A 25,203-nucleotide genomic window follows, 5' to 3' on the forward strand; every position below is an offset into this window, starting at 1 on the left:
CGGCGGGATCTTCTGCTCTCTCTTTTACATAATTCAGAATTCTGAAAATAAATGTTATTCTGGGGTCATCGTGCGACCGAAAAGTCGCGCGTTAAAACTCTCTTGATTATTAGAATATTTAATCTTGAGAAGTGAAAGGGAAAGCGCAGAAAGACTGTGTAAGAAGAACGTTGAAATTTCGAGGGAAAGCTTCGGGAAAGATCCTCTAGAATCGATTGTGTAGCTGAGAACAAAAATTAATCCATGACATCCGGTACAAATTTCGCATGGAATATTGCCAAAATATTCTTGAATCAAACGATAAACTTCTAGGCATGTTTGCAAGTCGGTCTTTCTCTAGCCAGATTTTCAAGATCGTTCCTCAATCCTTGACGATACGTCTTGGTTTACGCTGAATCCACAATGTGCTCTTTGCGCCTGGAAACATTCGGTTTTATGAGCAAATCAAAACGCTTTAAAAAACTCGTCGATAACGTACGATTGTACGAAACGTATCATGTACAACTTAGCAACTTGCACAAATTTTTTTAAACGTATTTATTGGCTACAAAATAGAATGTTTCTAGACGCAAAAAGCACATTGGATATTAGACTTTAAACTATAATTATCTGATACTCGTTTCAACCAGTGCAGATTAATTTTGATCTCGGTTTAACTGAGTTTTTATCTTTCTTTAGATTTAAAAATTAGAAAACGATAAAAAGCTAGTTAAACCGAGATTAAAGTTAATCCGCACTGGTAGAAGTGGAGGTTCGAAGTTAATCCTAATAAAATTTAAAGGCTCTACTGTTGCCCTCTTAAATACATATTTCTTTCCGGAAGACAATCCAGAGCAACAAAGATGAGGCTGATAATGTCGCAATTTTTAACAGTTCAAAATAATCGAATGGCGATGTAATCATTAAAAGTACTTTTAACGACGTAAAGAACTGTTTTGTACTTGACGTTTTATAACACACGCACACGCACACACATACAAAGATTATTGTTCATTGGTATCGTAATGCATAAAAGGATCGTCAAACTAAAAGAGACACAAGATGCCCCGCCACTACTTTTTCAGCAACGGATTCTCCAATAATCTTCCCAGAGTCGGATTTTCCCTCTCGCGAGAATCTCTTTGGACACAAGTTAAACTGCCGCTTACGCCTCCGTCAAGATCGCGATCACGCTCATCGAAATATTCTTCTAAGTGCGAAACGCTCTCTCTTCCCATGTACGATTCACCTCGGCACAAACACGTGGATGCGTTGTAAAGAGCAGCCAAAAAATGGAAATAATTTAGACAATTCTTTAATAAATGTGTATCTATTTACGCGTAAAGAATCTTCTCTTGGACTCTCACCTACGTCTTCAAAGTCACATTACATTATTTTACAATAATTATATATATATATGTATATATTTATATATGTATATGTCACTCTCTGTCTCCTTGAGGTTTTACGTAGCGAAGGTGAACGGAGCGTAACACAAAAGCGAGCACAAAGTCGTGTACAAATCGTGAGAAACATTCGACGAGAAAGATCATCGGAAAGCAATCGGGATTTAAAAAAAAAAGAAAAAAAAAGAGGAACGGTGAACAATGGCAATTCTCGTGCGCTCTCTCCCCGATTATCTCCATGAAAATATGTATGAGCAAGCGGTCACCCATCTCTGTTAACTATCGTATTTTACCTGTAGCTATTATTATTTGTGTATCTTTGTCGTTTATTATTTTTTTTCTTTCTCGTTTAATTACTCTTTATTGTTACCATTATCGTTATTCGTATCATTAATTACTATTATGCGATGGTAAGAAATTTTAAAAACGACCCCCTACGGCTGCCAGCATGGGAGCACAGCTCCGAAAGTGGATCCTTACACCTGCGCGTTCTGTATCGCTATCACGTAATTATATTTATAAGCAACGGATGTTTTTGGTACAATCAAATCTGTTTCGTCTTTCCTTTTTTCTTTTTATTGTATACTCCTCTCGTCCCCTCGCTCCCATTATTTTTCCCTTCTTTTCACTCTCTCACTCTCTCTCTCTTTCTATTAGAAAACAACATATATATATTTTTTTCTTCCTCTCTCTCTCTCCCTCTCTCACATATCTTCTCTCCCGCCGTCGTCCGCGCGAATTGAACCTTATCACTCGTTAACTATTGTGTTCGTGTACGCCGTCTCTCGCCGCGGCCACACGATCATGAAAAAAGGTTTGTTTCACTATCAACTCGCCGCGGGCACTCAGTCACAGCAGTCTCTATGTTAGTAGCACATCGGCCTATATACGTTTTACACATGTATTCTCATTTATCGCAGTTTGGTGTACGCCTCTGTGTATGTGTCTGTGTGTATGTGTGTCTGTGATTTGTTTTGTATCTCGTATTAATTCTATATCATTTTTTATATATAATATATCGTATTATATATATATATTTATATATATATATTTATATTTTTCATTTTTACCTAATTTTTTATTACGTACCTGTTACAATTATCATTATCGTTAATACGAATATATGATACATATATTCAAACACTCTCGCTGACTCCCCATCAGGAGCAGCAAGAATCAGCATAAGGGTCAGTCAGGAGGCGACACACTGGTCGTCTGAGAGAGTGCGCAAAGTGTCGCGTCCTCCAGAAATAAACATAAGGATCACAACGACGTGTACAACTTCGTCCATACCGAAATTTACACCACGATTGTCCCCTCCTACCGAGAGCAGTAACGAAATCTTAGTCAAGAAGGGACTAACGCATTGTTGTATTGTTGTGTGCTGACACTGAGTACATCATGCAGTGGAAACCCTTTGCCGTTCTCAAATGGAAAGAAAAGCCAAAGTGTGAATACCCGAAATACACATAAAACCATTTGAAATTCACTAATCGCCACGTTGTTGTTATTGTTGTTGTTAATGTTGTTAAAAAAGAATAAAATTGCGTGATTAACTCTGCATTGTCTCTTTTTCATTTCTTTCCTCTGCTTCCATTATTCTGCCATTTCGGTCACAACTAATAAAATTAATTACATTACGTCAAGAATGCTTTCGTGAGACACTTCGTTTCACTAACAAGAATTTTTTTGCGTGTAGTATATGGACAACCGACGTAAACTAAGAGCTAACAATCGGGCAGCGTGATACCGTACTTCCACCTAAAACAATAAAAAACAAATATATTTTATATCATCTAAATTAACAAATTAATGTTTGTGTGACTTTAGACGAACTTTGTTGAAATAAGATTTTAATGTAGCTTAATCAAAGTATATAATTTTAAAAATAAAGAAAGTGTAAATAAAAATAATGTGTAATTAAAGTTTCAAAAATATTGACTTCGAGTTGCTCAGAGCATCTGAGTTAAATGCAGTTGAAATTCATAACATTTTAGTATGTATTTACACTCGAGCATATATATTTTAACTCTCTGGAAATAGATTAAATAATATTCTCTCACCAGCTCAGGGACGAGGTCGCGTCATAGATGTGTTAGTGGCAGGAACTGGATTATTGGAGGAAGCTGTAAGAGCATTACGTTCGAGAGTGTTGCGTCGTTCTAACTCACCCAGTTTCTTCCACATCTCATCCCTTTCCTTTTCCTTCCTTTTCTCTCTATAATACAGACATATACGTGTAAGGCAAAAATATAAAGAAATCTTTATTCTTCATATAATTTTAGATAAATTCCGTTACATTAGTAATATAATACTTAATTATCAAAATGTGTTTAATTACAAAATTGTGGATTGAAGTTTTGTTTAATTCTACCAAACTGTAAAAGGTTTAAAAATCTCGGCCTTACTTTTGCCTGTCCAACTTATAGTTGGCAGTAAGTTCATCGAAGAGCTTGCTGTTCATCTCCATGAATGTTTTTAAAACATTATAAACAAGAGCTATGATCGTTTGGTTCCAATGCTCTTTGCTAATTTTGTACAATGCTGGGAACATAATCTTCATTATTACTTGGTTGTTTTCTTCAATTAGAGACATTATATACTCGTTATTCCAAAAGTACAATGCTCTCTCCGCAACCTGTAACGAAAACCAAGTGATTTATTCCTTCACGTGACTTCACGATGAATTAGTCAAGATTAGTGCAAAATGCTGTATAAATTACCTGAAAGTGTGGTGACGACACGCAACGTGCGACTTGCCTGAATAAAGGTTCTTGTATTTTAACAAATTGATTAGGTTCTATAACGTCCAGTATTTCCTCGATTTCACCAAGGAACATCACCTCCTTCTGGCTGCACGTTTTAGGCCAGAACTTAAGGAGGCCTCGTACAACTGGTTCTGTTAAAGTCGCGTCTTTTTCCAAAAATTGCACCACACAATAAGCTAACTGCGCGTGATAGAGCGATAAACATTTCACTTTATGTAGTGGTAACAGCACCTAAGAAAATTAACAAAAAGATGCTTTCTTAACCATTTTTCTTGTTTTGAATTCTTCTCTTCTTCTTTCTCACTCTTACATTGCCTTAATATATATTTTTTAAATAAATTTCGCATCTTTTAAGGGATTAAATAAAACTGAAATAGATTGCAAATTCAAATGTTCGAGGAATTAAACAGGAGATCGCAGTGTGTGAGAAACAAAACAATATATTTCAGAAGGATGGGATCTGAATTGGATCTATGTATACTTCAATTCACTTAATAGAATATAATAACAGAATATAATCGTACCTTAACCAAAAATTGCTTGTGCTCAACTTTTAAGGGAAGAGCGAATCCGTTAATAATGCTACCCAAAATTTCAAGAAGTTCACCGACCCCGTTGAAATGTTCCGTTTCGTATACGAACCTGAAATAACAACAAAATGTATTGTATAAATACGAAGGTTGAAATCAAAGTTAAATCTTTTACACAATACCGACACATTGCTGATAAATAATTTGGTACAATGTTACGCAAAGTTAAATTTCTATTAGAATATTTAATGCAAAATAATATTTTTTAAACTGAAATAAATACCTCAGAAAAATGTTGTTAATTTGTTTGCGTATGAAGGCTCTAAGACCCAGGAACTTGCCATAGATACGATGCAAAACCGTTTTCAGGAAATCTCTTTCCCTGGGATCTTCCGAGTCAAACAAGTCCAACAACTGTAGCAAATCAATACAACGAGTTACATTTGTTTTCATTACTTAAATTACATTAAAAGATGTGATGTATCAGAGACAGATAGTTGAGAGACAACAATACAATGCTTTACCTGTAACACGAATTTTTGGTCAATAACTTTCTTGCCAATAGCAGGCTGAAAATCTGAAGACTCGAGAAAACGGAGGAAGACTTCATAGACCAACTGAAGATGGGGCCAACTCGCTTCCAGGGTCGGATCATCTTCTTCTGGATCAAAATCTGGGTTTTCACTAGGTGGCAATGTACGGAATAGATTTGCAGACACCTTTAACAAAGAATACGTACAAGGAATCTTGAAAATTGTATTTATTACACTCGTTATTAGATGTATATACTTAAAACATTAAAAGTACCATTGAAAAGTTGTAATATAGTTTTTAATTATATTTATTTCACTTATGGACACATTAGATATAAAAAGCCAATGAGCCAATAGATTAAATTAGACTCTTTAATTAATTCTCTTAACATAATAACTTTCAGGCTAACAGGAGCACGTTTTTAAGAAGATAACGTACTGAGCGAGCAAGAATTTTGATGCGCATGCAAGGTCAGCCGCTATTAACAAGAACAAATGAGAGAGATTCTTAATTCCAGCCGGATAATCTTGTCGCAATTCTTTCATTAACATACCATTTTGATGGTTTCCGGATAAATGGGCTCGGTGAGGACACCTCGCCCTGCTGTGATATATTCCACCAATTCATTGAGCGTACTCCGTTTAATTTCCTTGCCTTTGAGATCTGCCATCGGGTCCATGAAATCGAACGCCACGCAGCACTGGCGTAGCTTTTTGATAAACAACTCCTCCTGCTCCGCAGCGTTAACATCTGCAACAGACGGCGAACAATGTTAATATCCAATTCTACACGTTTGCACAGCGTCAAGCCCGTCCCGCGACAATCCTCGATCATATCGCGGAGAGAAAAACTTTGGGGAATTGTGGAAGCGGAATATCCTTACGTCTCGCCATAAATTATTCATTCATTCACGTATGCAAAACAAGAGAATCGGAGAGCAAAGTGCTCGGCTACTATTTTTAACTCTCCGCTGCATGAACGAGAGGCCCAATAAAATGTTATCATTTCCTTTGCTCCTAAATGTGTAAGCAAACAATTTAATTGAGCCGATAGAAACCAGAATCGCGCAAGTCGCACGAGGAGTCACGAGGGACCAGGATGATCGAATGTGCCGTGACGATCGCGCAAGCGGATTGTGCAGCGTGCGTTTGCCAACCGTGAGCTTCCTCGACGAATCTGAGGTCTTTGTCACCTCGATCCAGCCCCGATATTCGCTCGAAATTAAACGAAATTCAGAATTTCGTTAACATCAGCAACGTCCGCTTCGAGAAGAGAGAGAATTCTGCGACTTGGACGAACGAGATATCTTGGCCTTTAAATTTCCACCGACGAGCAACCGATTGGCCAAAGAATTTCACGTTCGTGTTTTATTTTCAATGACATATGTTAGTCTCGTGATAAATAATTTTTAATAACTTAATTTGCCATTCACACTCCGTTACGAGTCATTTTTAACTTCGATCTTATTCGTACGCACGAAGGCTTGTTTCAGTCAATTCTTGTGTAAAAGGATCGTTTTTAATACCTTTTCAACTTCTTAGCCAGATAAGTTACCTGTACACGTACGGATCATCATTTTTTTGGCTACACAGTTTCCAAACATGTGTTTAAGACGAATTTAAATATCAGAATTGACTACGAACAAGCGCGCACTAGTACAAGCAACCGAATTCGCTATTATGTCCCTCCCCACCGATGCAGATTAACTTTAATCTCGGTTTAAATTACTTCTTATCTGTCTTTCTAATTTGTCAAACTAGAAAAAGATACAAAGTAAATTGAACCGAGATTAAAGTTAAACCGCGTCGGTAGAAACGGGTATTATTGCGGCACAGCCGAGACGTTCGCTCGATTCTTTGCTACTCGGCAACAAATTAGAAATCTAAAGGTCTGTTTTTATAACTGAACTGGCCGCACCAGTTCGGAGTTTATTTTTTCCCCTCTAATGTGGAGGGAGAAGGAACACCGAACTGGTGCAGTCATTGCAGCTATAAAGAACAGGCCTGATGTAACACCTCGCGCACGTAGTGATGACCCGATCCCCTTACATTGCATTTCATATTAGGAGCGGCTTTGGCCACAGTCCGATTAACTTAGAGCCAGTTTCACAAACATCGGTTAACTGTTAACTAGGGTTCAGTCGACTCCCTATCTTTTTTTCATCTTATTATTTAAGAAGAGACAGCGGATCAATTAACCTTCGGTTAGCAGTTAACCGACGTTTGTGAAACTGGCCCTTAGTCTGCGATTAAATTAACCCGTCGAGCAATAATCGTGCCATTTTGCGTGAATCGTGGATGAAATTATTAATTTTCACAGGAAGCCAAGTTAGATCAGGGAAATCGTGTTAGAATCGTTGCTCCAAGGGGCCCTGCGGGTCGAATTCATCGCCGATTAACTTAATTCGAGCCCAATCCAAGTCATCCCTAAACACATTATTCTAAAAATAATTCCATCGATTTGTCGACGTATCCGCGTGAAGTTGATCAATTACCATGAGGAATATCTCGCAGAGAGTTGCGCTCGTAGGACACGTTTATGTAGTCCCACATGTAGTAAGAACGTGGAATGAACTGCTGTAAATCCTCGTAGCTCATTATCGAGATTATTGCACTGTGAAAATTTGCACACGAAAATACAACGGAGCCGGAGCCGGGGAAGAGGTTATGTTCGCCCTACAGGTAGGTATATTCGCACGCCCAGCCACCTTCACGCTACGCAGGTCGCGTTCCTTCGATATCTCGCTCTCGTAATTGTCACGAGTCAACGTCCACGAATCGCGTCTAGGAGCACAGTCCTTTTCTTTTCTTATTATCACACGTCGATGAACGCTTGTCTCGCACGACCGAACTGACAATCACGGTCCACGCGTCGAAGCCGACATTGCATATCCGAAGCTTGTGGCGATACACTCCGGAAGAAATACGTTGTCCCCACCCAGCATGGGGTTGTTAAAGGCTATACTATAATACTAGAACTGGCTTCAAATCCTAGTTTCCAGAAACGTGTAGTCGATCAACCTGCAACTAGTCCGTAAAAGCAAGTTGACTGTACATTTCTTGGAACTAGACACAGTTCTGGGATCGTGGGACACAGACCTAGGAAATCTTAGTGAAATTTAAGAGGTACAGCGATGGACAAAATGGTTGCAACCATAATATAACTAGGTCCACTTTCTGTTAACCCTTTGATCTTTTCGATCCCAATCACGTGATACTCCGCTTTGGTCAGCAATTCAACGGCGCGCGCGCGCGTGTGTGTGTGTGTGTGTGTGTGTGTGTGTGTGTGTGTGTGAGTTGAGTAAAATTCTTACGTTTCCTTAAATCTCACTGCTGAAGTTTTTATGTGCCAGGGCTCTTAAAAATATACGAAAAAAACTTAAGCAGTGAGACTTTAGGGAACTATTGCATTTGCCGTAGGACAAATTATTTTAAGCGTGTCGATTGGGCTGCAGGATAGAAAATTTCTACACTCGAGAACTTTTCTATCCCGCAATCAAACAATACCCCATACAGCACCGAAGTTTTCAGAAACATTTCAGAAAACATTGTTGCAATGTTTCTGAAAGCTTCGGTGCTGTATGGGACGCTTAGAAAATTTGTCGTACGACATATATAATTTTACCCTTAAGAGAAACAGCCGAAATTTTCAATATAGTTTCAAAATGGCTTACGTTCTCGATTATGATTGGTCACTTAAGTTTTAAGTTTTACTAAATCCTTCTGTGTGCTATAGCCTTTACTGAGGCGGGAAAACAATTTTTACTGTACTTTTTATAAACATATTACTTTCATATAAACTACTGCGTGTTTGTCATTATAATAAAAAATGGATTTTTAAGTGATTTTTTAAAATCGTATTGAATTTTATAGGAATAATTCGGATACAAAAATCCAACTTAATTCTTTCAAGATCGAATTATTTTTGTCCATTACAATTATTTTTTAAGTGGAGCACTAGCATCCCAAGGAACCAGAAAGGTAATATAAGTGAGACTTTATGTCCCAGTGGTCTTAAAAGGATTAATTTGAAGTACTCCGAAAATTAATTACGGCCTATAAATTCTGAGGCTAGCTGGAATTTTATGCACTCCGCTACTGGTAATCGCGCTACGTTTTTTATCCTAGGAACATCAGATAAAATCGCAAATCGATCGTGAATATCTAGAAATGAAAAACCTGAACGTGCCTATTCAAGAAAGAACTAAGTATCTATAACGAGGTATTTGCTCGTCCTTTGATATTTCACTCGAGGTGTTTGAAGGAGTGCAATCGAGAGACGAAGGACGAAAACGGCAAAGGAGCAATTACGTGTCCATTTGGACGAGCGCACCAATCTGACGAGCTAAATTTCATTTTATCCGCCTCGGAGCGTGTTTAAAAAAAATTCTGTCACTGTAACGGAAAGCGAGATCTGACGGACAAGCGAAGCCACCAGAATTTGTGTTGTATCGGGGGAGAGAAAAAAAATCCCCTCGGCGCGATCGAAAAGCCCTCGCGGGCGGGAGGCTCGACGCGGATCCGGAACACCCAGTACGCAGTCAAAGGGTAACACACATCGGCTAATCAGTTTTTCCCATGCCCTTCACTCCGGGGATGATGGCGCGCGGTTGCAACGTCCCGTGACAACTTCGCCCTTCATAATGGCACACGGCGTGGCCTCAATGACTTTATCGAATTATGCCAAACTCTCTCTCTCTCTCTCTCTCTCTCGCTTTCTATCTCTATCTCCCACTTTCGTAACAGGCGGACGTCCTATGTGAAATACCGCCGCGCGGGTAAATCGAGGCGCAAAGTGGCCATCCTGGGGAAAAATTGGCAGCAATCTCCGCGTTATATTTATCCGCCGAGATTTTTTTCCGGGAAGCCCCGAGATGCGACGTCCCGGTGATAAAAAGGGGAAAGGGAGGCTCTCTCCTCCGAGAAGGATGAGAATCGGATTGGCTGCGTTTCCGTTTGTGCGTGCCCGCTGATCGTCGCTCTTGAGTGGCGACACTCGAAGTCGCGGCGACGAAATAGTTGCCTGTGGTAACACAAGCTTGGCAACACGTCCAGGACATATTTAGACGATTTTGCCATCGTCGGATTGCAACTACAGCGGTCTTATTATCGCCGTCACACGTGAGAGAGAGAGAATCATCATTTATTAAACGCATTTATTAGATATAGATAGATAGATAGGTAGAGAGAGAAAGACGTACGTTGCTCCTCTCTCTCTTTCTCTCCTCTCGACTGACCTTTAAACGCGCGCTCTATCAAATCGTTTCAGCGAAAGAGCATTGAGAAAAAGCACGTCGTCATTAAGCGGCAGGCAGGGATGAGAAGTGCTGGAAGAGGAGACGAGGGAGAGCTGCAAGTCCGCGAGATCCCCGCGATGAATTCTGGTGCACCATGGACGATTTCACGATCGTCCATAAATAGAAGATGGAATTAAGTATCGCTATTTACGCGGCGATAGACAGTGGGGTGCGAGTCTGCGTCACACCCCGAGGTATAACGGGGTGAAGGTGCAATTAATTTTTCATCCCTCCAGGTTCGGAGGTTTCAATCGATGCCAGACGCACGATACTCCTCCGTCGGGGCGGCCTCGCGGCTTCTCCCCGGCGACGGGGAAGCACGAACGGTTGAACGGCCTTAACGCGATTCCATTAAATCCGCGGTAAAGGGACTCAGGTGAGCGAGAGGGAGGGAAAAAAAAAAGGAGGAAGAGTGCGGTAGCGCAACGAGAGAATCGGTCGCCGCGACGCGACACGTCGCGTCGCGAAGGACTCCAAAAATAGCGTCTCGCCCCCGTTCGCCCGTTTGTTCGTCCGTTCTCCCTCGACGTTACGTGCGCGCGATCCATCTAGCATGCACATATTTATAATTTCATTCATAACGCGACACGTACCCTCTCGCGTACGTACCCGCGCTCGCCGGCGGCGCGAGAGGTAGGCTAATGGCAGAGAATAATCCGTTATAAACGTTTAAGTCCGCCCTAGTCGTAAACGTACGGCAAGGCAGAGAAAAACGCAAGTCGTGAAAGGCTATTGTACAGTTCTTATTCACTAATGCCTGGACCTCAGTTTTACTAGGATTCACATTTTCATCATCTCTATTCCCATCTATACATCGATGAGTTTCAGGCTGTTCGCACAGTTTCTATAGAAGTCTGTGGTAGTACGTGCATACAGCCTGAAACTCAGTGATTTGTATAGATGAGAAAAATGACGATAAAAATGCAGGTCTGGGCATTAAAAAATAAGACTGTACACAGCTTACGTCTTTCTCCACCTTGCCTTACGTTTACGATGGACTTAAGCGTTTACGGATCATTCTCTGGCATCAGCTGTGCGCGTACGCGCCCAACCCGGAAAAATCGTATTTCTCCACCCACCTACACCCTACCTTCCCTTGCCCCGACCTTAACGTGGTTTCGTGCAAATAGATTCTTTTAAGAAGTCCGAGCTCGGATTAAGATATCTGTCGAGCCAGCTTAACGCCTCGTTATCTAATCACTGCCCTCGGTTTGTCGAGGACCCTTTATTTCTCCAATCGCTGATCACTCGTAAACCGTTTGTCCCTCTTCGACGAATTCAAGCTCAGAGTAACAATCTGTACACGCGCAGAGGTAAATTCAATTCTAATTGACTCATCGGACTTTCGTAGCGTTAACTCGTTTGTTATTCAAACTGGGCGAACAATCGCGAAGTTTATCCGGCGTGAAAGTATGATTTCGCTCGCGGTAAGTCATTGCGGTTGTCGGAATCGGGGACTGGCCGAGTGTCGAGAGCAATTCGACGGTCAGATTATGCGTTGGCCGCAAAGTACGAAGTACTTTGACGGATCGATGAGTGAGAGAGAGTGTGAGAGAGAGAGAGAGAGAGAGAGAAAAGGGTGCGAAAGAAGAGAAACAGGGTGGGTAAGGAAGAGCGGAAGCGAAATAAAGCAAGGGCGGAAAAAAAGACGAGAGATTAAAATTGATAAACGCTAAAAACCGAGATAAATTAACAGGCGTAAAAGTGAGATACAATAAATCGGGGTAACGAGAAAAGTGGCAGAATTTTTTAAAAAAGGGAGAGGGTGAGTAAATGCGGAGAGTAGACTCCCGAGTCGAGACGAAAGGAGGAAAAAGGGGAGCAAAACAGGGAAAGAGCGAGACACGCGGAGAAAGAGGTGAACCAGCGGCGAAGGGGACGGGAGAGGGTAGAAACGCGGAAAGAGGGAAGGAGAGGGGGGAGGGGCACTGGGTGGCGAAGGAGTAGAAGAGCGCGTTCCGTGCAGGTGGTCGCCGGCATTCCGGATCAATACTTCCACCGCTTCTCTGGGGGGTACCGTCAGGTAGCCTCTTCTCTCGCCCCCTTTCCAACCCTTATCCCTCTCCCATACTCTGACGACGCTATCTTCCTCCTTCCCCTCCCTCCCTCATTCTACCGCGCCTTGTCCACTCTCGTTGTCGTCGTCTGCGCTTCGCCTTCTTCTCTCTTCCTCTTTGATCTTCCCGTTCTACGTTTCCTTTCCCTTCCGCTCGCGCCCTTTTCACCGCCGACGCTTTCCTCTCCGCACCTTCTCCCTCGCATTCTTTCTCTTCCCGCCGCCCGTTCTCCATCCTACCTGCGTCTTACTTTTAACGTCTTTCGCACACCGAAATGCGCGTCGAATGTGTGTTACCGCTTAATTTCAATCCCGTTCAATATAATGTATATCAAATATAATATTGAATATAAATTAAATATAAATTAGTACGCTTTTTTTCCGACGCGAATGTAATATGTATGTGGTTACACAATTATTTATAATCTGATAATTATATAATTTTTATAATTGTAGTAATAAGACTTCCTCGAGACTAGCTTTCAACGTGGCAATCACACGACAATGATTCCCCATGTTTTTCCTTCTTTTTTTTGTAACGATTGCATCACAACGGGTGACGTAAGATACATACATTATCTATTTGCCTATAGCGCTTTATGGCAGCGTATCTATAGCATCGGATATTGAACTCGTCAAAATTACAACCGGTTTCAGTCTCTCCTTAAAAATCAAATTCTGTCTCGGTGTACGGGCGGTAAAATTAAAAGAGGTGAGCCTCGGGGATCGATAGGAAAAGCCTGAGGATTGAATAATTCGTATCCTGACGATAAATTCTCGCGACATTTTGCCACGAGATCGATCTCAATTTTATCGAGCAAAAGACGGCCGGGCCGTTGGAGAAGTATACGACCGCGCCGTTCTGCATAATAATCGCAATTTTTTTGCGCGCAACGGTCGATCCCTTTATCGGTGCATTATGCAGCCGATTATGCGGCACGAACGCGGCTTAATGAACGACACGCGGCGACGTTCGTCTCGCCCACTCTCTCGTACCCGGAAAAGCACATCCTCGTGCTCCTGTCCCGATCTTGACAGTGACCATGACCATCAGCGCCAATTAGCCAGAAAGCTCGCTCGCTCGCGCGCGCGCGCGACTCGTTACCAGAATATCACGAGGAACGTTCGAATTTTCGCTGAAATTATTAGGATATTTACTGTGCAAAGAGCATTTATATCCAACGAGAGATTCTCACCTCTCGAAATCAGAAATTAAAATACCGTCCCGTTACAGCGAAGTGCGGCTGAAAGTAAACGCGAAAGATACCGTTGTTTATTCCCGACGTTTATTTCGCTAAAAGCCTCTCGTCCTCTCGATTCGTTCGCGAGCGCGAACATCATTTCGAAAAAAAAAACCCCCCGTGAACGTCACAGATCGCCCGAGAAATAAGACACGTTTGCGAAATTCGTGTTAATGTCACCCACTTTTTACACCTTGCACGTCCGCGTTATCGCCCAGGTAAGTGAGAAACGATCCTCGGAATTATTTCGTTAATCATTCCTACTGCCGTTCGCGCGTTCTCGCCTTCCTCCTTAATATGGGCTGGAATGGAACTCCGGGCGCGCGGGAGGCGCCTGAACAAAGAACACTATTAATGCTCCCACTTGTGCATGACGCATAATTAAACTGTGTTTACGTCTGACGTAATGGTCTCGGCACATCGCGACGCGCGACTGCATTTCTTACTTTGGAAAGCCAATAGTTTCCTTCGGCCCGGAAAACGGTACGCCCGTCTCTCTCCTCTTTTTCCTTACGCGAGACTGTCCCCCTGGCTGCGTCACCTTATTTTGTCACCGCTAAAAAGAACCGCGATTATTAACTTACAGACGTGACGGAGGCACATTTGATCTGTATATTATATAAAACAAAGCGAGAAACCAAACATGTTGCTCCGAGTACCGGGGCGCTCTTTGATACGAGCGAGAGATTCGAGTTTACCTTAATGAAACTTCCATCTTACGAGTTTGTCTTGCTAAAAATTTAATTTCAAGTTGAATTTCCAGGGATAACGCCGAAGACTTAACGTTGTAGACTAAAAAGTTACAAGGTGTCTGATGATACTTTTACCGAGAGGAAACACATTCCAACTTTCTTCGTCGATGTGGCTCTCGTCGTTTATGTACAACCCCTGCAAAGTTAACATCCCACTTTCAGAATTTTGATATAACAATTAGCAACTATGAAACTCTTTCTCTCTGAGGGACGAACCAGGTCTCCGCCAATTATATCAGAATTCTGAAAATGGAGTGTTAATTCCTCAGGGATTCAAACTGTCGACGATACACCTGAATTTTACCAGGCGTGTCTTGGATCCCCGAAATTTCACGGACCACCCGGCCAGCAGCGTTTCGCTCGTCTATGGGAATTTGCTTCTCGAGCGTCGCACTCTTGCTTTCTCACTCAATTTGCACCGTACTCAAGCGCGCCATTGAACACACCCCTCTACCTCGGTCGTTGACGAAGAAGCGATATATCGGTTGCGATAAAGTAGCGACGCGGGTCGAAATGTCACCCGATGTATCGAGCGCCGAAAGGGTTCGGGGTTTAAAGAGGATGTGCCGCGCCGAAATCGTAAAACTTTTACGATCGCCGCCGCGGCAGCGGTCCTGCGGATCCCCGCGACCTCCCGGAGACGGGCTCGAGGGTCTCGCGCGAGCGTGTCCGAATGTGGGGCAGTCCTCGGGTCCTGCGGGGATCCCGTCCCGAGAGGGCAGGATCGGAACTCCTGCGCGGCGAGAAAATGACGGACGATATGTACACGGTAAATAAAATGTACAGCTTTCCCTTGCGTCAACCGCAGTTTGATCAAGTGTTTCCGCAGCAATTTTTAGTCGCGCGAGCGAGCGACGGTCAGCAAGTTCTCTCGTTTGCAGAGCGGAACAATTGCGCTCGCGCCAACACTCGAGAGCGATAACGAGAGATTTGAGATACGGTCTTTCTGTTTTTTTTTCCATGCATCTTCCACGGCGGGCAACCGTTCGGGGATTCGGCCTGTTACTGGATAACAGGTATCGCGGATGAAATGATACTTTTTACGAGCGAGAATCCCACGAAGCCGAAGGCATCGGAACTAATTCGGATCCGTGAGTACGTGCTGAACTTGATCCCACCTCTATTTGCTTCCGCTCACCTGCTGCTGTTTACGGGCCGTAATATCGCTCGCGCGATGCAATGCCGCTCGGTAGGCGCGATAATTTATTACAATGGCCGGCGGAGAACCTTGTAAATCTCGTTGCGGTCGAGCCGGTGTACGTTTAAACGATCGCGAGCTGTTTTCGCCGCCTGACAAAATTACAGAACAATACAAGTGTTTTCTGTATATATATGTAATATAATAATCTCGCGCACTGATATGTCTCCTAATAAATTGAAAGATACCTTGGCGCTCAGTCACGTTCAGACGTGAAAATTTTATCAGATAAATATTCCTTGTATGTGTATATCTCTTTATAGATGTTTACAATTTTTTCCGTGTACACGGACAGATAAAAGGATGATCAACTTGCGATTGATATTAACCGATGTAGGGAAAATTATGAGCACGCGTGTCTTATCCTGTAAAAAGTATTCGCACCACGGGAGAATAAATGCAAACTTCGCCGTTTACTTCGTTACATTATAAAAGGTGAATGAGTATTTTGATTAACGAGTCTTATTAATTACGTTTAGAAAGAGAAAGTTTGCACTTTCTTCGTACAATCCGAGTCTTGTTGAATTAATGCTAATTAAACCCTTTGTATTCAGATTAATCGCGGCAGAATTATCGGTCCTCTCTCCGTAAATATTGTTACGATTTTGCTTAATTAGAAAGACGGTTTTCCCAGCCGCTAGATAGACGAAAATATGCACAAGAGAAGCTAAGACATATAGTAAATAACAAAGAGCAGCCTGAAGACGAGCTGAGAAATATTAAATGTGATAAACGGTTGTCGTAAGTCGCGCTGCGAAACGAGACGGCTTCACGGAGACTTTTACGTTTCCACGCAGAATTCAAAATTCAAGGCTAAGTCTTTTTATAGAAAGGTTATGTAAAGAATTTGTAGCAAGAATTTGGAAAAGAAGAGTCTCGAATTTTGCCTCAAGTGCGGCAGAAACAAAGAAAGACGCAGGCCGAGTGGATCCCCGTGCACAAAACAGTCAATAGTTGGTCAAAGTCAACCGTCAGTTTTATACTTGTGTTCATGCTGTGTACTGTAAAAAAATACATGTAAAGCTACGATTATTATAGTGGATAATATTGGAACCATCTATTAAAGGTACACATATGTCAGTAAATTTATACCTTGTAGGTAAAATTATTACTTTACATAATAAGTGAACTGCTTGCTCTTAATTGTGTAAATTTTACAACACAAACAAGTATTTACACAACAAAGACTAAAAAAATTTTTTTGGTAAAAGTAATAAATTTATGTTTCCGTTATTAATAGTGTAATCGCTACACTTATTATGTATGTAATTTTACATACTTTTTTTACAGTGTACACAATTCGGCTGAAGAGCGAGGCGGACTATTGCCGTTTCACCGAAAAGGTTTCACGTAGAAGGTGAACGACATCGTCTGCAAGGTGGAGGTCTATTCCGTACGACCATTCGTGTCGTAAATTTGTGGGTCAACTAGTAAAGTGGGAGGGAGAGAGGTTTTGTTCGACCGCCGTGTTGGCACATGTTCAAAAAATTTAACTGTCCTAGAAAGTTTCAGTGTCTTCCCGAAAGCGCCTGGCCGTTACTCTCGAGGAGACAAAAGGAATATAATATTGTCTTCAAAATCTAGGATAGAATGTCTCAATTGTTTACGCGTCTATCGATACACCCGCGCGAATGTATCCTTCTCTTCCCTTCGTCATTTTATACCAGCGAGAAACAGCGATAAGCAAAGTAAATATTAGTACAGAACTTCGATAAGAATATTAGCCGTGTTGTGGGAACGTTTTAAGTTATTCAGAAAAAAAAGGAGAGACTCCAGCTGTGGAAAAGCTAATTTTAAATTAACAAAGAAATCACGGAGGAGAGTTCGGAGCGCCTTGTGTGAATTCCCATTATCTCGGGGCATCTTTTTCCAGGAACGTGATTGCATACTTCGAACGCGCGTGTCTTGAGATAATTCAAACGTGCGGTCGTAGTCCACGGGAGAAGAGTGTTGTCCGGGAATATCGGCCTGCGCATAAATCGGGAGTGACAACGGGTTGACCTACCGCGTGTAATATTGACTTGACAGGACGGATACGGCTCTTAATTCACACCTCTTTCGCCCCTTTGTCTCTTACTCCGATTGACTATCAATAATCCTCTTACGCGCGATCGCTTCCATTATAACGCATATTCATTTTGCACGTCCGAACTCGTCGCGCTCTCCAGCCCGTGAGCGCGTTATGAGGGGGAAACCGCTGACCAAAATCTTGTACACCAATGCCCACTAATGCCCAGTGGGCATTACTTTATCTTATTATCGTATTTCATCTTATTTTTCTCGTTTAATTTTATTTTATCTTATTTTATCTTCATAATATCCCAGCAAGGCTTGATGCCCAAACTAATGCTAAAAAAAATGCCCAGTAATGCCCCGTAATGCCGCAAATCTGTACACCACAATGCGGTTTCCCCCTCGGCGTGTTAATTGTCTCGATAATAATCGTGCGCATTTGCGTCTCATTAACAACATTGATTGCCCGTCTAAAAAAAAAAACATTTACATAGTAAGGACCTAATTAGGCAGCTAAATACAGAGGAGGTAAAGGCACAAAAAGAAAAAAAAACTGCCTCGACCTTTCGCCAACGGCTCATTTCGACAATCTCGTACGAATCGAACGGTCTCTCCGCGACAAAAACAAACGTCGCGGAAAACTGTGTGCGATCCACGTGGGAAACCGTGTGAAACGGACGCGGAGGATCGTCTCCTCTCGTTCCTCTGGGTGAACGTCGTCCGCGAGCTCGCGGGCTCCCTAGGATCTACACCGCGATTAGCGTGGCTTTTTCCTCCCTTCTTTTTTTTGAGCCCTTTAGGTCGCCATGTTGATCCCTAGTTCCCGTCGGTGCGACTCCGTTCAGATGGCGGTGGCGGTGAGCGCGCGCGAGAGAGAGACGGGGAGGACCTCCCGGCCACGCTACACGTGGCGGAGTAGCGCGCACTGGGAGCGTCATGTCGTTCGATCGTGGTTACAAAGTCGACGGCCAGAATCTTTGAGATTCATATCGCGTGACGATCACGGTCCCCTCCCCCCTCTCCACCGACGGACGTAAGCCTCGTGAATAGGCTATTACGTTGCCGTTGTGTCTTTGTATCCCTCTCCAGAAATAGAAGGCAGGAGCGTGTACTGTGAGTCGCGGTCGATCCCACAAAAGCAGGTGTGCGCACTTTGAATCACGCGGTCGCGCCTACGACCTCTACGCCCGAGACACCTCTCCATAAATCCCCGCGGGAAACAGCGACGAGCGGTGGCGCGAGTGACAAAGCTCCCGCCGAGAAGCTCCCTCGTCGATCGCGAGGAGCATAGGGCGAGCCTGAGTGCGGCGCCGAGAATCTGAAAACGAGTGGGACGTCAGAATAGTCAACGATCTGTGGGATTACAGGAGAGACACTATTAGTATACTGCTCGTGCCTGAATGACGAAAATTATCTTCTAACGCGATTTTTGTAATCGCTTCCAGAAGCACAGCGGCCGAGAGATATGGAAGAACCTGGTCCCGTTCATTTCCGGACGCGCCGCACTCTGGACACTTTTGACCGCAACGAACGAAAATCTCGTTTGGACACCAGAAACGCAATTCCAGGTGCAACCGCGACCCGAGGTCTGTCGCCCAGCAGTCGTTACTTGTGTCGTTCCGCGGGAAACGTTTCGGCCGAGGACGAAGAGATAACGTTTCTTCGTTTTCTTTACAATTATCGCCGGCAGTCTCGGGGCCCACGTTCGTCTCCCTTCAATTTCCTTATCGCAGGTTGTCTGTCGCACGTTGCGTTTCCAGTCATTACGTCCCGCCCGCGCACGCTCGCTCGAGCGGCGAATTCGATCGGCGTGGAGAATCATACGGTCGCACGTCGATAACCCCCGACCGCTTCTTTCCGGGTGACAATTGAGCAAGATGCCACGCATCGCTCTGGAGTCGCGCTGCTATAGTATACTATTTCTACTTTATTCAGTAAAATAAAGTAGGTAAGCGAGAAGGATCTCGAGTGTGGTCCCGGATAGTTCAGTTGGTAGAGCATTCGCCCGGCAAGCAGAAGGTCCCAGGTTCGAATCCTGGTCTAGTCCTAGCTCGTTATTTTTCTCGCTGAAAATTAAGAAGTGGCACGTCTTAGTGTGCCTACCTCCCCGAAGACACACCCTTATTTATTACTGTGGATTCGTCGCGCGACGAGTCAAGCTCCAGGCGGATGAAAATTGCACGACGTGCACGTCTCTCTCTCTCTCTGGTCAATTCTCGACAAGGTGGAAAGCCGGTAGCGTGCAATATGCGCACGTACCACACTCGTGAGACACTTGGTCGTCCCTCGTAACAATTAGCCGCGGGCGTATCCGCGCGTCGCGGTTTCGTCGGTGCGTCTCGCCCGTTTCGAGGGGTGCGGCGAAAACCAGCAGTCGGATATCGGTGCCCGCTGGCTACGTTCCGTAAACAGACTTTTGCAGTCGCGCGTAACAAGTGTCTCGCTATTCGGCAGACGGTCGCCGCGAGCATCGTATCTGGTCGCGAACAGACCACGGTCATGCGGCACACACGATGCAATGTGTTATTACTTCTCTCCTGCCGCGCGACTCGGAAGTTCATCCTGCGCATTTTTTGCCATTTTTGTCCTCCCCTTCGTTTTGTCACCGATTGCGCCGCAGATTTATCCAGCGTGATGTCGGCGAGATATGGCTGGGCTAAGGCTGGTGGCAGAGAACGATCCGTGAACGCTTAAGTCTACTTAGTATTTAGTAGACGTAAGACAGAGGAAGGACCTGAGCAGAATGGCTGTCTTGTATTCTTAAGTCACTAGACAGTTATTGTGCGTTGCTTTAAGACAAAGATTTAAAACATAAAACAAGACAGCCATTCTGCTCAGGCCCAAAAACGTAAGTCGTAAAAGGCTATTGTACACGGCTTACGGTTTCCTCTGCCTTGCCTTACGTCTACGACCAAGACAGTCTTAGGGTCCGAGCACAAAGCAATGTAATGTATTGCCGTAAGCTATTACGTTGCTTTGTGCTCTGACCCTTAAGCGTTTACGGATCGTTTTCTGCCATCAGCCTAAAGCCCGTATCAGACTACGAATTGAGATTGAGATTAGATTGAAATTTGATCAATTAGAGTAAAAGTTACTAAACTTGAGATTAGTAAACTTTACTGTGATTGGTCAAATTTCAATCTAATCCCAATCTGAATCCGTAGTCTGATACGGTCTTAAGTCGAACGCTAGACTCACGATGTGCGCACTTGCACAGCTGGTCTCGGCTCTTCCGGATCCGCACGCGTGATTTCTGTAGGTACGAAACGCGAGAAAAGCGCCGGTTATCGTCAAGGAGCACGCGGCATTCCTGATGAAACCGCGATCGCCGACGTTTGTCGTCCAGTTAAAGCCCGTATTAGACTACGGATTGAGATTGGGATTAGATTGAAATTTGATCAACTAGAGTAAAAGTTACTACACTTGAGATTAATAAACTTTACTGTGATTGGTCAAATTTTAATCTAATCCCAATCTCGATCCGTAGTCCGATATGGGTTTTAGGATCTACAATAGACAACAGCAAGTTACAGGCTGCAAGAAATCGGCCAATGACAGTCGATTATTCTTCTCACATTTAGCTGTGACTGGTCGATTTCTTGAGGCTTGTGACCTGCTGCGTCTATTGTAGATCTAGCCCAAGACGGCCCAGTGAGAAATGATTCGTCGATCGACGTCGAAATGATGTCGAATCGACGTCAATTCGACGGTGTCGATGTCGTTTCGACGTCGATCGACGAATCATTTCTCACTGGGGGAGCTCGCAGTGCAGATGCCTAGTGCAGATGCCTAGCTCATTCTACAATGGACGCGAAATGGTCGAGAAATCGACCAATCGCAGTCAAATATGAGAAGAACGATCGACTGTCACTGGGCCAATATCCCGCGTTGCGACTTTGCGTCTTGCGTTTAGCGTCCATTGTAGAATAAGCGCATTACCTCCTGAAGCTGCGGAGAAAGGGGGATGACCAGATACAGCTTGCAACTTTCTCGTGGACCGCGACGGTTTCGGCCGCGTCGACGTTTTCGCCCGCAACCCCACCGAGGTCATCGATACCCCCTCGTCGGCCCCGTGGAAGCGCCGTCGAGGGCGCGATCGAACGGGGAAAGCGGGTGGCGGACCGCCTCGGCGATGCTGCCTGCGGCGACGTGGCCGCACGCTGGTCGCCCAATCCTCGCGGCGCGGGCACGTGTGTCCCGCGCGCGCGGGACGATCCGTCTCGAGGAGCCGAGGATATCGATTCGCATTTGAATCCAGCTGTGCGCCCTCCCGGCGCACGCGAATCGTAAGGTTATCCCGTGTCTATCTCTCGACAGATTAACGCGCGACACTAACGAGCGCAACGTGACATCTCGGTAAACAAGTTTTTGCGAGCCACGTCTCGCTGACCGTGCGCGCACCCTAAGTGGTCACGTTAACAGTGTCGCCAGTAAACAGGCGGGCGCGGTAATTAACGGTGGAACGCGGTGGAGCTCCGTCGCGCTCGCCCCTGAAACCCTCTCGGCGATTCGTCGATCGGCAGCGTGTATCGGCAGTGTGCCGCGCGCGCACGTGACGCAATTGCCCAAGTCAGGAGCGGCAGACTTGCCGCCAATTACTCAATAACTCCAAGGATGTTGCGCTCAAGCTGTGCGGCACCACTCCGCGAGAAAGCGCGATAGATCCGCGCGGAATTGGACGGCGTGACTCCACGAGAAACTCTTATCGCCGCCTAGGGATAAAAGGAGCGACGAGTCGCGGTGGCGAATAAACGACGTTAAAACGAGGCCGATCCCTACAAGATCCTGGCGGCTTTTGCCCTCGACACTGCGTCTCGTCCGATCTCGCTTTGCGTCAAAATCGCGCTGGTCTCAACCTAGTTTTGGAACGACTCACTAATTACGTACATGTGCGTGCAATCCAACTTGTCCAGTTGTTCCCCGTCGTGAAAGGGACGGAAGGTGGGGAGACAATCGCGGCGGAAAGGGCCCGCCGCCCCCTAAAACTCACCTTTGAGCAGCGGCAACTGCTGGAGCTCGACATCCTGCGAGTTGCGATAGCGGGAGGAGCCCTGCGACTTCTTGGACTTCTTCTTGAGGGACCGCTTGGCGAAGGGGTCTATCCTGTCGACGAAGGCCCCTGACGACATTTTGGCATTAACGGAGGCACTGCGGGGGGGCGGGACTGTCCTGGTGATGCTCACAAACGGGGGAGCGCTCGCGCCTATTTCCTCCCTCTCCTCCTCCTCCTCCTCCCTTTTCCGCGCGGAAGCAGAGCTTCTGTCCCGCGACTAGATACCGAGATCACCACCGTCCCGAGGAGGCCGCATATTCCGCCGGCCGCCGACGTCGAAGCGACAAAAGCACTCGGCACTCACGGGGGAAAGGAAGAAAGGCACACACACAGTTACGCGGATGCACGTGACGCGGCTCTACACCCGATCGCATCAACTCTCCCCTGCCTTCTCCGCGCGTCCCCGCACGACCCACGCGCGAGCCACGGACACGCTTCTGGCGTGCGCTTCACGCCGCGCTGGGGCGGCAGCGGCGAGAGGAGGCGACCGGAGATGGAAGACGACGACGACGACGGCGAGGTGCGCTCCGCCGAGGACGTTGGTCGCGCATAGCACTCTATTTTCTCTCTCTCTCCGCACGTCTCTCCCTGCCGGCCGACCACCAGAGCTCGCCGACCTCGTTTACTTCCTCGTCACTTCCCCGAGAAGGCTGGTCGCCGCGCGGCGCCGCGCCGCGCGCTCCCTCTCCCGCGCGCGCACTCGTGCCGGCTCTCCGGCCGTCGCCGTCACCGCCACCGGGAGGAAGCGGCGCGATGATCTCCAGACGGCTAGGCGTTGTCACATGCGGACGCACGCACGCCCGTCCGTCCGTCCTGCCTGCCTTCCGCGAACGTAGGTGCTCCCACCTACACCGTGTGCGAGGCACGTAAAACGTCCGACCGGCGAGAGACTCTCTTCCGGTGGCAGCTGCCTCGACTCACTCGCGACCCACTCGCCCGAGGGTGGATTCGATCGACGACGTCGACGACGACGACGTCGACGAGGATGACGATTTCGCCTGTCGCCCGCTCGCTCACTCGATCGCTCGCACGCGCGCGCACGCACGCACGCAGCACACCGTGCTGCCGCGCGCGCCGAGTCGTGCCCGTGCCGCGGCCGAGCCGCCGGTGGCCGCGGAGGGAAAGAGAAGCGGCACCGTTACGAAATAAGAACCCGCGACTCGCGCGCACAACTTGATCCAGCGGGGCGCACGTTCGTGTAGGAAGTAATGGCCGCGGGTAATGTGGCCGCGCGCACACGCACGGTATACACAATCGCCGGGGCAAGGCGGGCGCGATGAAACCGAGCGGGAAAGAGAGAGAGATAGAGAGAGAGAGAGAAAGAGAGAAACGGCGAACGCGTTGTCGCCGTCGACGCTGCTGCTGCCGCTGCCGCTGGCTCGGCCGCCGAAGAACGCGCCACCAAACTGCTACTACTCCGCTTCTTCTTCTTCTTCCTCTCCTCCGCCTCCGCCACCTCCTCCGCCTCGCGCTCGCACGCCCGTACGCCGATGTGCGGTGGACAACGACGTTTCCGGGGTATCGGACGTGTATGTTAGGAGCAGCACTCGCTGGCACTGGGCACGGCCGCCATCAGCTGCTCGCTGCGACGTGGAGGTCTATCTCTCATTTTCCGGCGGAGCGTACGCGAACCGTACGTCAGGCGTCGAGTGCCGCCGGAACGTGACCCGACATCGCCCTCTCTCTCTCGCGCTCTTGTCCTCGCTAGCTGACCGCTCGGCTAGCTCGCGCGTGTGCGTGTCCGTTCTCTCCTCTTCTTTCTTCCTTCTCGCCACACCAACGGTTCCTCCTTCGCCCTCGGCTCTCAAGCTCTACACTCGGCTTCGCTCCGCTCCCGTTGTCGCGCGCGCGTACACCGCTCTCTTCTCCACTCCGCCCTCGTCCGAATCTCTCGCTCGTCCGCCACCGCCGCGGTGATGCCCGCGTTGCCGCTTCCTGAGCCTGGGGGGAGGGGGGGGGGCCCCGCGCGACGCCCGTACGCGAGACGATTCGCGGTAGAGGCGAACCGCGGGCGGGGAAAAAAAAAACACCGACGGGAGTAGATCTCGGAGGCTTATATCGCGCCGCGCACCGCCGCCCTCTTCACTTATTGAAAATCCGTCAAGAGGTGCCCCTGTGTGCCTGAAAATAGTAATATGCGCTCGCCAATCGTCGGCCGGAGGCGGCCGAGCGTCGACGGAGGCGCCCGAGCGCGGCAGGTGGCGGCGGCGTCGCGCGATCAACCTTCTCGCCGCCCGTGGCGCGCCGAGCGGCCCCCCGACCAATGGCGCGCCGCCATTGGCCGGCGCGAACGCTCGCGATCGATGCGCGGCGGGCCAGCGCGCTGAAACGCAAGATGGCGCGGCGCGAGGACTCGATCGTTAATGACGAATCACGT

The 25,203-nt window shown here is 46.3% G+C and overlaps 1 protein-coding gene across 3 annotated transcripts; it reads right to left on the bottom strand.

Moving 5' to 3' along the window:
- Positions 1-1,290: 1,290 nt before the first annotated feature.
- LOC105561862 (serine/threonine-protein phosphatase 2A 56 kDa regulatory subunit epsilon isoform) lies at positions 1,291-23,505 on the bottom strand. Of its 3 annotated transcripts, none has more exons than XM_012012215.1 (9): positions 22,764-23,505; positions 5,771-5,967; positions 5,208-5,402; positions 4,967-5,097; positions 4,678-4,795; positions 4,109-4,384; positions 3,794-4,023; positions 3,449-3,603; positions 1,291-3,146 (listed from the first exon to the last, which is right to left on the bottom strand). In XM_012012215.1, the coding sequence occupies exons 1-8, from the start codon at positions 22,900-22,902 to the stop codon at positions 3,453-3,455; spliced, it is 1,437 nt and encodes a 478-aa protein (XP_011867605.1). In that variant the 5' UTR covers positions 22,903-23,505; the 3' UTR covers positions 1,291-3,146; positions 3,449-3,452. The 3 variants fall into 3 exon arrangements, with proteins under 3 accessions (XP_011867605.1, XP_011867606.1, XP_011867607.1); XM_012012216.1 differs by lacking the exon at positions 22,764-23,505 and adding an exon at positions 7,712-8,019; XM_012012217.1 differs by lacking the exon at positions 22,764-23,505 and adding an exon at positions 6,772-6,917.
- Positions 23,506-25,203: the final 1,698 nt, after the last annotated feature.

The sequence above is a fragment of the Vollenhovia emeryi genome, unplaced genomic scaffold (assembly GCF_000949405.1).
Source record: "Vollenhovia emeryi isolate VEMERY1.0 unplaced genomic scaffold, V.emery_V1.0 DF939199.1, whole genome shotgun sequence".
Taxonomy (NCBI): Eukaryota; Metazoa; Arthropoda; class Insecta; order Hymenoptera; family Formicidae; genus Vollenhovia; species Vollenhovia emeryi.

Coding starts and splice junctions, on each gene's coding strand:
- LOC105561862 (XM_012012215.1), bottom strand. CDS start 22,902: ATGTCGTCAGGGGCCTTCGTCGACAGGATAGACCCCTTCGCCAAGCGG. Junction 5,968..22,763: donor GCAGTTGCCGCTGCTCAAAG/GTGAGTTTTAGG, acceptor CGTCTGTTGCAG/ATGTTAACGCTGCGGAGCAG. Junction 3,604..3,793: donor TATAAGTTGGACAGGCAAAA/GTAAGGCCGAGA, acceptor TCTGTATTATAG/AGAGAAAAGGAAGGAAAAGG.